This window comes from Nerophis lumbriciformis, linkage group LG26, assembly GCF_033978685.3.
Source record: "Nerophis lumbriciformis linkage group LG26, RoL_Nlum_v2.1, whole genome shotgun sequence".
Taxonomy (NCBI): Eukaryota; Metazoa; Chordata; class Actinopteri; order Syngnathiformes; family Syngnathidae; genus Nerophis; species Nerophis lumbriciformis.
Window position 1 is genome coordinate 6,161,614 of NC_084573.2, and position 13,134 is coordinate 6,174,747.

At 40.8% G+C, this 13,134-nt stretch overlaps 1 protein-coding gene across 1 annotated transcript in view; it reads left to right on the forward strand.

The window, feature by feature from the left end:
- LOC133623954 (uncharacterized) overlaps positions 1 to 13,134 on the forward strand; it is a 98,719-nt gene that overhangs the window by 5,117 nt on the left and 80,468 nt on the right. Inside the window, exon 3 of the mRNA XM_072916116.1 lies at positions 5,470 to 5,592. Coding sequence (XP_072772217.1) covers positions 5,470 to 5,592 — 123 coding nt within the window. The remainder of the gene's footprint in view (positions 1 to 5,469; positions 5,593 to 13,134) is intronic.

Sequence of the window (13,134 nt, forward strand, 5' to 3'; positions counted from 1 at the left end):
TATTATTATTAATTATTATTATTTATCTTACGGTATATCAAAAATAATATTGAGCAAAATTTAATTGAAATATTGTCGGTGTGGCTTATGTGCTCGGGTTGCTTATGCGGCCCCCGGTAAAAATTAATTGCCCACCCCTGTGTTAGTACATAGTTTGAGGAAAAATAGACGCACATGCGGGACACATATTTTCTGGCATAAAATACATAAAGTTTTTTTTTTTTACATGGAATTGGGTCTACTCTGCAGTGTTTGTTCTCTTGTATTGTTATTTTCTAATCTATCAGATGAAATAAATAATACAATCAAACAACAGGATGTTATTAATGTCATTTGGGCTCACACAGTTTTTTGTCATACGTGTAGCTATGATAAAGGACACATGTTTTGGCGTGTTTTATTATTCACAGTTTGCTTAACAGTAATAGAATATTCTCATATGCTATAAGTGACCAGACGTCCCAGAGCAAAACTGGGAATATAATCCAAGAGAAGGGGGAAAAAACAGTCAGCTATTTTTAAGTTGAGGAAACAATATGATTAGGTTATATATACATGCGTATATCCTACATAAACAATGTATGAATACATTAGATATCTATATATCTTATAGACTGTATCTCTGTTGCTGCAGCAGCAGAGAGTTTATTCTGTCTTGACACTTTGTATTGATAGTTTGTATTACATTAAATGATAATGTTTACAGTGATTGTTTTATATGTATTTTTTATGTATGTCGCTTTAGATAAAAGCGTCTGCCAAATACAAACCCCGTTTCCATATGAGTTGGGTTGTGTTAGATGTAAATATAAACGGAATACAATGATTTGCAAATCATTTTCAACCCATATTCAGTTGAATATGCTACAAAGACAACATATTTGATGTTCAAACTCATAAACATTTTTTTGTGTGCAAATAATCATTAATTTTAGAATTTGATGCCAGCAACACGTGACAAAGAAGTTGGGAAAGGTGGCAATAAATACTGATAAAGTTGAGGAATGCTCATCAAACACTTATTTGGAACATCCCACAGGTGTGCAGGCTAATTGGGAACAGGTGGGTGCCATGATTGGGTATAAAAGTAGATTCCATGAAATGCTCAGTCATTCACAAACAAGGATGGGGCGAGGGTCACCACTTTGTCAACAAATGCGTGGGCAAATTGTTGAACAGTTTAAGAAAAACCTTTCTCAACCAGCTATTGCAAGGAATTTAGGGATTTCACCATCTACGCTCCGTAATATCATCAAAGGGTTCAGAGAATCTGGAGAAATCACTGCACGTAAGCAGCTAAGCCTGTGACCTTCGATCCCTCAGGCTGTACTGCATCAACAAGCGACATCAGTGTGTAAAGGATATCACCACATGGGCTCAAGAACACTTCAGAAACCCACTGTCAGTAACTACAGTTGGTCGCTACATCTGTAAGTGCAAGTTAAAACTCTCCTATGCAAGGCAAAAACCGTTTATCACCAACCAAGGGCGCCGCTAGGGATTTTGGGCCCCATGAAAAGAATCTTTACAGGGCCCCCAACACAGTGTCATTATTTTTTCTGTATAATAATTTCATCATCATTAGGGGCCTCTCTGGGCCCCCTCCATCATGGGCCCCTAGAATCCGTCTCCTTTACCCCCCCTTTTCGGCGCCCCTGTCACCAACACCCAGAAACGCCGTCAGCTTCGCTGGGCCTGAGCTCATCTAAGATGGACTGATACAAAGTGGAAAAGTGTTCTGTGGTCTGACGAGTCCACATTTCAAATTGTTTTTGGAAACTGTGGACGTCGTGTCCTACGGACCAAAGAAGAAAAGAACCATCCGGATTGTTCTAGGCGCAAAGTGTAAAAGCCAGCATGTGTGATGGTATGGGGGTGTATTAGTGCCCAAGACATGGGTAACTTACACATCTGTGAAGGCGCCATTAATGCTGAAAGGTACATACAGCTTTTGGAGCAACATATGTTGCCATCCAAGCAACGTTACCATGGACGCCCCTGCTTATTTCAGCAAGACAATGCCAAGCCACGTGTTACATCAACATGGCTTCATAGTAAAAGAGTGCGGGTACTAGACTGGCCTGCCTGTAGTCCAGACCTGTCTCCCGTTGAAAATGTGTGGCGCATTATGAAGCCTAAAATAGCACAACGGAGACCCCCGGACTGTTGAACAACTTAAGCTGTACATCAAGCAAGAATGGGAAAGAATTCCACCTGAGAAGCTTCAAAAATGTCTCCTCAGTTCCCAAACCTTTACTGAGTGTTGTTAAAAGGAAAGGCCATGTAACACAGTGGTGAACATGCCCTTTCCCAACTACTTTGTCACGTGTTGCAGCCATGAAATTCTAAGTTAATTATTATTTGCAAAAAAAAAAATTAAAGTTTATGAGTTTGAACATCAAATATGTTGTCTTTGTAGCATATTCAACTGAATACGGGTTGAAAAGGATTTGCAAATCATTGTATTCCGTTTATATTTACATCTAACACAATTTCCCAACTCATATGGAAACGGGGTTTGTACTTAAACATAAACATATATAAACACCTGAAAGTCTTTATATCAGCTAAAACCACCAATCTGTTTCACTGGATTCAGAATAAAACCAAATTCTGTCTTACCCAACAATGTTAGTATTTGAATATTGTTACTTGAAAACTTATTCTTGGTTACAATTATACTGTTAAGAAAGTATTGTCTTATACTTTGCCTAAAAAGAGAATGCATCATAATCATTGGCAGGTGGTGAATTTTGTTTTAGGTGGGGCAGAAAGTTTGTAAAGCAAACCCCTGTAGGGGCATCATCCTCCCCCAGAAGATTTCTTTGTGATTTTCACATACAAATGAAGCATTCTGGTGCATTCTGACAAAATAATGAAGACAAAATAGAACATTTCATAGGTTAGCAGAGAACTACGGTATATACAATATGCACACAAGGCATGATGCCATGGACCCCGACTTAAACAAGTTGAAAAACTTATTCGAGTGTTACCATTTAGTGGTCAATTGTACGGAATATGTACTGTACTGGGCAATCTACTAATAAAAGTTTCAATCTAAAAAAAAACATAGGTTTGCAGAGAACTATATACAATATGCACACACTCTTTTCACAAAATACAACAAATAGTACGTTAATGTTAAAGGGGAACATTATCACCAGACCTATGTAAGCGTCAATATATACCTTGATGTTGCAGAAAAAAGACCTTTTTTTTTTTAACCGATTTCCGAACTCTAAATGGGTGAATTTTGGCGAATTAAACGCCTTTCTATTATTCGCTCTCAGAGCGATGACGTCACAACGTGGCGTCGCATCGGGAAGCAATCCGCCATTTTCTCAAACACCGAGTCAAATCAGCTCTGTTATTTTCCGTTTTTTCGACTATTTTCCGTACCTTGGAGACATCATGCCTCGTCGGTGTGTTGTCGGAGGGTGTAACAACACGAACAGGGACGGATTCAAGTTGCACCAGTGGCCCAAAGATGCGAAAGTGGCAAGAATTTGGACGTTTGTTCCGCACACTTTACCGACGAAAGCTATGCTACGACAGAGATGGCAAGAATGTGTGGATATCCTGCGACACTCAAAGCAGATGCATTTCCAACCATAAAGTCAAAGAAATCTGCCGCCAGACCCCCATTGAATCTGCCGGAGTGTGTGAGCAATTCAGGGACAAAGGTCCTCGGTAGCACGGCAAGCAATGGCGGCAGTTTGTTCCCGCAGACGAGCGAGCTAAACCCCCTGGATGTCTTGGCTCACACCGTCCCTTATGCCACCGAAGATGATCAAGAGAAGAATATCGACCCTAGCTTCCCTGGCCCGCTGACATGAGGGTATGTCTACAGAATATATTAATTGATGAAAATTGGGCTGTCTGCACTCTCAAAGTGCATGCTGTTGCCAAATGTATTTCATATGCTGTAAACCTAGTTCATAGTTGTTAGTTTCCTTTAATGCCAAACAAACACATACCAATCGTTGGTTAGAAGGCGATTGCCGAATTCGTCCTCGCTTTCTCCCGTGTCGCTGGCTGTCGTGTCGTTTTCGTCGTTTTCGCTTGCATACGGTTCAAACCGATATGGCTCAATAGCTTCAGTTTCTTCTTCAATTTCGTTTTCGCTACCTGCCTCCACACTACAACCATCCGTTTCAATACATGCGTAATCTGTTGAATCGCTTAAGCCGCTGAAATCCGAGTCTGAATCCGAGCTAATGTTGCTATAAACTTGCTGTTCTATCCGCCATGTTTGTTTGTATCGGCATCACTATGTGACGTCACAGGAAAATGGACGGGTGTATATAACGATGGTTAAAATCAGGCACTTTGAAGCTTTTTTTAGGGATATTGCGTGATGGGTAAAATTTTGAAAAAAACTTCGAAAAATAAAATAAGCCACTGGGAACTGATTTTTAATGGTTTTAACCCTTCTGACATTGTGATAATGTTCCCCTTTAAACAAGTTGAAAAACGTATTCGAGTGTTACCATTTAGTGGTCAATTGTACGGAATATGTACTGTATTGTGCAATCTACTAATAAAAGTTACAATCTAAAAAAAAAAAAAAACAGGTTTGCAGAGAACTATGTACACTATGCACACACTCTTTTCACAAAATACAACCAATAGTATGTTAATGTTAAATGTAAAAAATGTGAAAAGTAACTCCCTGATTCCTATTTTCAACAGGAAAAAACGCTGAACACCATCTTTGTTTTCTACCTGTCAACTGTCAGTTTAGGCTGCTCGCCGGCTCCTCATCACCACTTCAAGATGGCGGCCGAATTTCTCGCGTCACATCCGCCAATGCTGCGTCTACTTATAACATGTCTATGGGTTTGTCCACACGCAGTGTGGTGAACCGGAAGTACGACGTCACTTTTCCAAATGATATCTTTCAAATTCAAATAGCTTTTGTTTTAGCATGTTTTAAATAAACAGCATTGCAATCTGTAATGTGTACAGTTTTTTTTTTAAATAAATAGAGGCAACGTTTCATGCTCTTTTTGTAAATCTCATGAAAAGGCTTAACAATTGTCATACACCGTTCCTTTTTCTTGTATGTACACTTTAATATTGTTCTCAGTTTTATACGATTATGACACTGATTTAATTACGACTTGAAATGCCACGTTTGTATGCAAAATAAGATGATTTATAAAAATAAAAGTCGACAGGAAGCGACACTTTGCGCATGCGCGGATTGATCGAGTCTTCTGATACCGACCGCGGAGCGACGGCGACGGAGCACTCCGGTCTTAGTCTGCCTTAATCCTGAATTTCTACGATTTTACTTGTTTTTCTATCGCATGAAAAACTACACTTTATTTATTATTGGTGTCAGGATGAATTCGACTCGTCTCAGTAAGCGTCGAAGCTTCTCACGCTAGCCGAGCTGGCTAGTTAGCTTAGCATGCTAGCTGCTAACAAAGAACTTGTTGAAGGTTGAATAAATATTTGTAGTGTTTGGAAGAACGATAGCAGAGTACGAGGAGGAACTTTGTCCAACAAAAGAGGAGAAGGAGCGACAACATCAACTACTGGACGCTGTTTTCAAGAAACATCAAGTTGTGTTACACAGAACAGGTTTGTTTACTTTTTACTCTCACATCTTTACTAACGTCATATTTGATTATTCATATAACAAGACACTTGGAGTGTCCATATTGAGTGGGAGCATTGTCAAGAAGTGAAAGTTTGCAACATAATGATAATACACAATGCTAAAAAAATAAAAATAAACTAATTGTGGTGTTTCCTACATAACTGCAATCTTGTAGGGGCGTGGCTAAGTGGTGTCAAGAAGATGTCATGGTGTAATTTGCATCATTGGCACATATATACTTTATAAAAGTCACGTATTCATATCCCATACTTGCCAACCTTGAGACCTCCGATTTCAGGAGGTGGGGGGCGTGGTCGGGGGTGGGTCGGGGGGCGTGGTTAAGATATATATATATAAGAAATACTTGACTTTCAATGAATTCTAGCTATATATATATATATATATATATTTTATTACATATATATATATATATATTTATATTTTATTACATATATATATATACATAAAAGAAATACTTGAATTTCAGTGTTCATTTATTTACACATATACACACACATAACACTCATCTACTCATTGTTGAGTTAAGGGTTGAATTGTCCATCCTTGTTCTATTCTCTGTCACTATTTCAGAACACACACATTATACAAATATACATTATAAAATCAATAAGAAAACGGGAGCTCTAATTTGGGAGTCTGAATTAGGATCAGAAGTTCCTATATAAACATTGCGCACTCACGTCGCCTTTTTGTATTGATTACTGCAGCTGTGCACTGGATTCATTCACAAATACAAACTACAACTCACAAACACTTTAGAGTTAGGCTCCACAGTCAGAATGTGTACTTAAACTTATAAAGATCACATGGATATTATTCAGTGAGTTGATTCACCAAAACTAACCTGTTATACAGGAGGTAAAAAGCACACGGGACGTTTCAATTGTTCACAGACTGGTCGCTCTCATCAGAATGACAAGACACTTCCGGTCTGCAGGTGATAGCATTCAATTGGGAAGAAACGCCATACTGACCAATGTGAATACTGATAAATGTGTAATGACAGCTCCAAAAACGAATTCAAACCACAAAATAAAATAAATGAATCAACACAAAAATGTGACACATTATGGGTGGGTCACATATGCATGTACAGTAGATGGCAGTATTGTCCTGTTTAAAAGTGTCACAACATCGCTGTTTACGGCAGACAAACTGCTTTACGGTAGACGAATACTTGACTGCTGTTGTTGTGTGTTGTTACCGCGCTGGGAGGACGTTAATGAAACTGCCTAACAATAAACCCACATAAGAAACCAAGAACTCGCCCTCCATCATTAGCTGTTTATGTTGTGGGAAAGCGGACTTGTGAACAGGCTGTCAACACGTCACTCAGGCCACGCCCCCTCCAGCTCCGCCTGAATTTCGGGAGATTTTCGGGAGAAAATTTGTCCCGGGAGGTTTTCGGGAGAGGCGCTGAATTTCGGGAGTCTCCCGGAAAATCCGGGAGGGTTGGCAAGTATGTCATATCCAGTGGCACCCTCAACGTGCGAGTAACCTCAGCTACGAGCCGTTGCTCAGCTTTTTATTATGCTTTGAATTGCGAGCACACCTTGAGTTACGAGCATTTCCACCGTGTGTTGATTAATATTTGAGCAGTAAAGAGTTAATATAACATCACACCTTGCTTTTCTTGCTTTGTTTTACACGAGAAACAAAACTGACCAATAAAGCGTTACTATGATGGGTTTATTATGTGGGTTTTTTTAATTATTAAATCAACATAAAAAAACACAAGATACACTGAGTTAGTGCACCAACCCAAACCCCCACCCTCCCTCCACCCCCATTTACGCTGATTCTCACTCATCCACACAATAGGGTTGTTTCCTTCTGGTATTATTATTCTGGTTCCTACAATATACAAACCCCGTTTCCATATGAGTTGGGAAATTGTGTTAGATGTAAATATAAACGGAATACAATGATTTGCAAATCATTTTCAACCCATATTCAGTTGAATATGCTACAAAGACAACATATTTGATGTTCAAACTGATAAACTTTTTTTTTTTTTTGCAAATAATCATTAACTTTCGAATTTGATGCCAGCAACACGTGACAAAGAAGTTGGGAAAGGTGGCAATAAATACTGATAAAGTTGAGGAATGCTCATCAAACACTTATTTGGAACATCCCACAGGTGAACAGGCAGATTGGGAACAGGTGGGTGCCATGATTGGGTATAAAAGTAGATTCCATGAAATGCTCAGTCATTCACAAACAAGGATGGGGCGAGGGTCACCACTTTGTCAACAAATGCGTGAGCAAATTGTTGAACAGTTTAAGAAAAACCTTTCTCAACCAGCTATTGCAAGGAATTTAGGGATTTCACCATCTACGGTCCGTAATATCATCAAAGGGTTCAGAGAATCTGGAGAAATCACTGCACGTAAGCAGCTAAGCCCGTGACCTTCGATCCCTCAGGATGTACTGCATCAACAAGCGACCTCAGTGTGTAAAGGATATCACCACATGGGCTCAGGAACACTTCAGAAACCCACTGTCAGTAACTACAGTTGGTCGCTACATCTGTAAGTGCAAGTTAAAACTCTCCTATGCAAGGGGAAAACCGTTTATCAACAACACCCAGAAACGCCGTCGGCTTCGCTGGGCCTGAGCTCATCTAAGATGGACTGATACAAAGTGGAAAAGTGTTCTGTTGTCTGACGAGTCCACATTTCAAATTGTTTTTGGAAACTGGACGTCGTGTCCTCCGGACCAAAGAGGAAAATAACCATCTGGATTGTTATAGGTGCAAAGTGTAAAAGCCAGCATGTGTGATGGTATGGGGGTGTATTAGTGCCCAAGACATGGGTAACTTACACATCTGTGAAGGCACCATTAATGCTGAAAGGTACATACATGTTTTGGAGCAACATATGTTGCCATGCAAGCAACGTTACCATGGACGCCCCTGCTTATTTCAGCAAGACAATGCCAAGCCACGTGTTACATCAACGTGGCTTCATAGTAAAAGAGTGCGGGTACTAGAGTGGCCTGCCTGGAGTCCAGACCTGTCTCCCATTGAAAATGTGTGGCGCATTATGAAGCCTAAAATACCACAACGGAGACCCCCGGACTGTTGAACAACTTAAGCTGTACATCAAGCAAGAATGGGAAAAAATTCCACCTGAGAAGCTTAAAAAATGTGTCTCCTCAGTTACCAAATGTTTACTGAGTGTTGTTAAAAGGAAAGGCCATGTAACACAGTGGTGAACATGCCTTTTCCCAACTACTTTGGCACGTGTTGCAGCCATTAATTCTAAGTTAATTATTATTTGCAAAAAAAAAAATAAAGTTTATGAGTTTGAACATCAAATATGTTGTCTTTGTAGCATATTCAATTGAATATGGGTTGAAAAGGATTTGCAAATCATTGTATTCCGTTTATATTTACATCTAACACAATTTCCCAACTCACATGGAAACGGGGTTTGTATGTTGCACATACACGATTGCACCATGCATAGACAAGCAACCAAACAAAAACATAATTTCAACACCCGTATACACTGTGGTGGCCTCTGCGGTGTCCCACGCCATCGTCTGCTGGGGTGGGGGCACAGGAGCAGACCCAACAAAGCAACCGACTCCACCCTCGGCCGCCCACTAACTCTCGGCCAGTGTCCAGTCTGCACGGATGAGCGAGGATGTTAATAGTTACTTAATTCATTCTATTATTCAGTTAGTTTATTTTATGTTAACAGTTGTTTTGGAGAGTTCTGAGATCTTGTCATATGAAAATATTTTTTTTTTTGTATATTGTCGATCGAAATGTACGTCACAGTCCCTATGCGTCATCTCTTGCTACAAAGCAAATTGTATTGTTTTTAGCGCTCAACCCCCTGGTCCATTTCTGATGAAAATGGAACATTTAATGGTTCATGGGCAGATTAATTTGCTTTCACTGATGATGAAGTTGTTGTTTTCCCGTTTTAGTCAAATTAAATATGCCACAGTTGTATGCCTTCAGACAATTGGAGCGAGTTGATTTTTTTCTTAATTCATTAAAAAGGGAAGGGCCAATGTATTTTTTTCTAATGTTCAAAATAATTTGGTGATTTGCTTCGTTATAGCCAAGAATACAATGTGAGTCGTTGTTTGTCAAGTCTTTGATTTCATAAATTCTATAGCGTAAGTGTAACAAAACTACAAGTGGTGGTGTCATTTTAGGAATCGCACTGACTTTGTGGCTCTGGGTGGGTTTTTTTGGGGGGGGGAAATGGACTCAAATGGCTCTTTGTATGCTGAAAGGAGAACATTATCACCAGACCTATGTAAGCGTCAATATATACCTTGATGTTGCAGAAAAAAGACCATATATTTTTTTAACCGATTTCCGAACTCTAAATGGGTGAATTTTGGCGAATTAAACGCCTTTATATTATTCGCTCTCGGAGCATCGGGAAGCAATCCGCCATTTTCTCAAACACCGAGTCAAATCAGCTCTGTTATTTTCCGTTTTTTCGACTATTTTCCGTACCTTGGAGACATCATGCCTCGTCGGTGTGTTGTCGGAGGGTGTAACAACACGAACAGGGACGGATTCAAGTTGCACCAGTGGCCCAAAGATGCCAAAGTGGCAAGAAATTGGACGTTTGTTCCGCACACTTTACCGACGAAAGCTATGCTACGACAGAGATGGCAAGAATGTGTGGATATCCTGCGACACTCAAAGCAGATGCATTTCCAACCATAAAGTCAAAGAAATCTGCCGCCAGACCCCCATTGAATCTGCCGGAGTGTGTGAGCAATTCAGGGACAAAGGACCTCGGTAGCACGGCAAGCAATGGCGGCAGTTTGTTCCCGCAGACGAGCGAGCTAAACCCCCTGGATGTCTTTTGCCACCGAAGATGATCAAGAGAAGAATATCGACCCTAGCTTCCCTGGCCTGCTGACATCAACTCCAAAACTGGACAGATCAGCTTTCAGGAAAAGAGCGCGGATGAGGGTATGTCTACAGAATATATTAATTGATGAAAATTGGGCTGTCTGCACTCTCAAAGTGCATGTTGTTGCCAAATGTATTTCATATGCTGTAAACCTAGTTCATAGTTGTTAGTTTCCTTTAATGCCAAACAAACACATACCAATCGTTGGTTAGAAGGCGATCGCCGAATTCGTCCTCGCTTTCTCCCGTGTCGCTGGCTGTCGTGTCGTTTTCGTCGGTTTCGCTTGCATACGGTTCAAACCGATATGGCTCGATAGCTTCAGTTTCTTCTTCAATTTCGTTTTCGCTACCTGCCTCCACACTACAACCATCCGTTTCAATACATGCGTAATCTGTTGAATCGCTTAAGCCGCTGAATCCGAGCTAATGTCGCTATAGCTTGCTGTTCTTTCCGCCATGTTTGTTTGTGTTGGCTTCACTATGTGACGTCACAGGAAAATGGACGGGTGTATATAACGATGGTTAAAATCAGGCACTTTGAAGCTTTTTTTAGAGATATTGCATGATGGGTAAAATTTTGAAAAAAACTTCGAAAAATAAAATAAGCCACTTGGAACCTGTTTTTAATGGTTTTAACCATTCTGAAATTGTGATAATGTTCCCCTTGAAGGTTGCCAACACCCAGGTTTCACCATGCAAACGTTAGCTTCTAACATCAAGCTGTACGGGGTAAACAGAAAAAAAGGGACTTACCAGCTTGTTACCCAATTCTCCGAGGGCCATAAAGATACAATAATAGAGGCCGTCACAACTTTTGTTGGCAAAAAGTCACATCTGCACTCGGCCGTTCGTACGTTTTGATCATGCAGCATAAACGTCTGACTGAAACTGTTTTTATTGATTGTATTTGATACAAAGAGTCTTCTAATAACACTAGAACGACAGCAGCTGTAACTAAAAAAAACACACCTCCCTGCACACAGCACACTTCTGGTCTTCACAATAAAATTGCTGTGCGTTAAAGGCCTACTGAAATGCGATTTTCTTATTTAAACGGGGATAGCAGGTCCATTCTATGTGTCATACTTGATCATTTCGCGATATTGCCATATTTTTGCTGAAAGGATTTAGTAGAGAACATCGACGATAAAGTTCGCAACTTTTGGTCGCTGATAAAAAAAAGCCTTGCCTGTACCGGAAGTAGCAGACGAGTAGCGTGACGTCACAGGTTGTGGAGCTCCTCACATCTGCACATTGTTTACAATCATGACCACCAGCAGCGAGAGCGATTCGGACCGAGAAAGCGACGATTTCCCCATTAATTTGAGCGAGGATGAAAGATTTGTGGATGAGGAAAGTGAGAGTGAAGGACTAGAGGGCAGTGAGAGCGATTCAGATAGGGAAGATGCTGTGAGAGGCGGGTGGGACCTGATATTCAGCTGGGAATGACTAAAACAGTAAATAAACACAAGACATATATATACTCTATTAGCCACAACACAACCAGGCTTATATTTGATATGCCACAAATTAATCCCGCATAACAAACACCTCCCCCCTCCCGTCCATATAACCCGCCAATACAACTCAAACACCTGCACAACACACTCAATCCCACAGCCCAAAGTACCGTTCACCTCCCTAAAGTTCATACAGCACATATATTTCCCCAAAGTTACGTACGTGACATGCACATAGCAACACGCACGTACGGGCAAGCGATCAAATGATTGGAAGCCGCAGCTGCATGTGTACTCACGGTACCGCGTCTGCGCATCCAACTCAAAGTCCTCCTGGTAAGAGTCTCTGTTGTCCTTAGTTCTCCACAGGCCAATGGTAAAGCTTGACTGTCATCTTCCTGCTGTGTTATCCGGCACAACAGTCAAGGGGTGCATTCTACGGCGGGGGTGCGTTATCCGGCACAACACCTGCGGCAATACACCGCTTCCCACCTACAACCCGGCCGTATTGGCATGTGTTGCAATGTTAAGATTTCATCATTGATATATAAACTATCAGACTGCGTGGTCGGTAGTAGTGGCTTTCAGTAGGAATTTAAATCCTGTCTAAAACTGACAGTCCCAGGAGAGTGGCTTACATATTACTGTCAATATTTTGCACTTGGAGAAACAATATTTTAATGCAATTTGCAGTCATGGAATGTTGCAGTACGAGTATACATTCACTTTCAATTCCTTTCTTAATTAAAAATTGGCCGTAGTTGTTTGTGGGAAGACTGCGATGAGGTGGCGACTTGTCCAGGGTGTACCCCGCCTTCCGCCCGATTGTAGCTGAGATAGGCTCCAGCGCCCCCCGCCACCCCAAAGGGAATAAGCGGTAGAAAATGGATGGATGGATGTTTGTGGGAAGATTAAAAAAAAACCTGTGTATTTCAGACATTGTCTATAGTTAAAGGCCTACTGAAAGCCACTACTACCGACCACGCAGTCTGATAGTTTATATATCAATGATGAAATCTTAACATTGCAACACATGCCAATACGGCCGGGTTAGCTTAGTAAAGTGCAATTTCGAATTCTGCGCGAAATATCCTGCTGAAAACGTCTCGGTGTGATGACGTCAGCGCATGACGTCACGGATTGTAGAG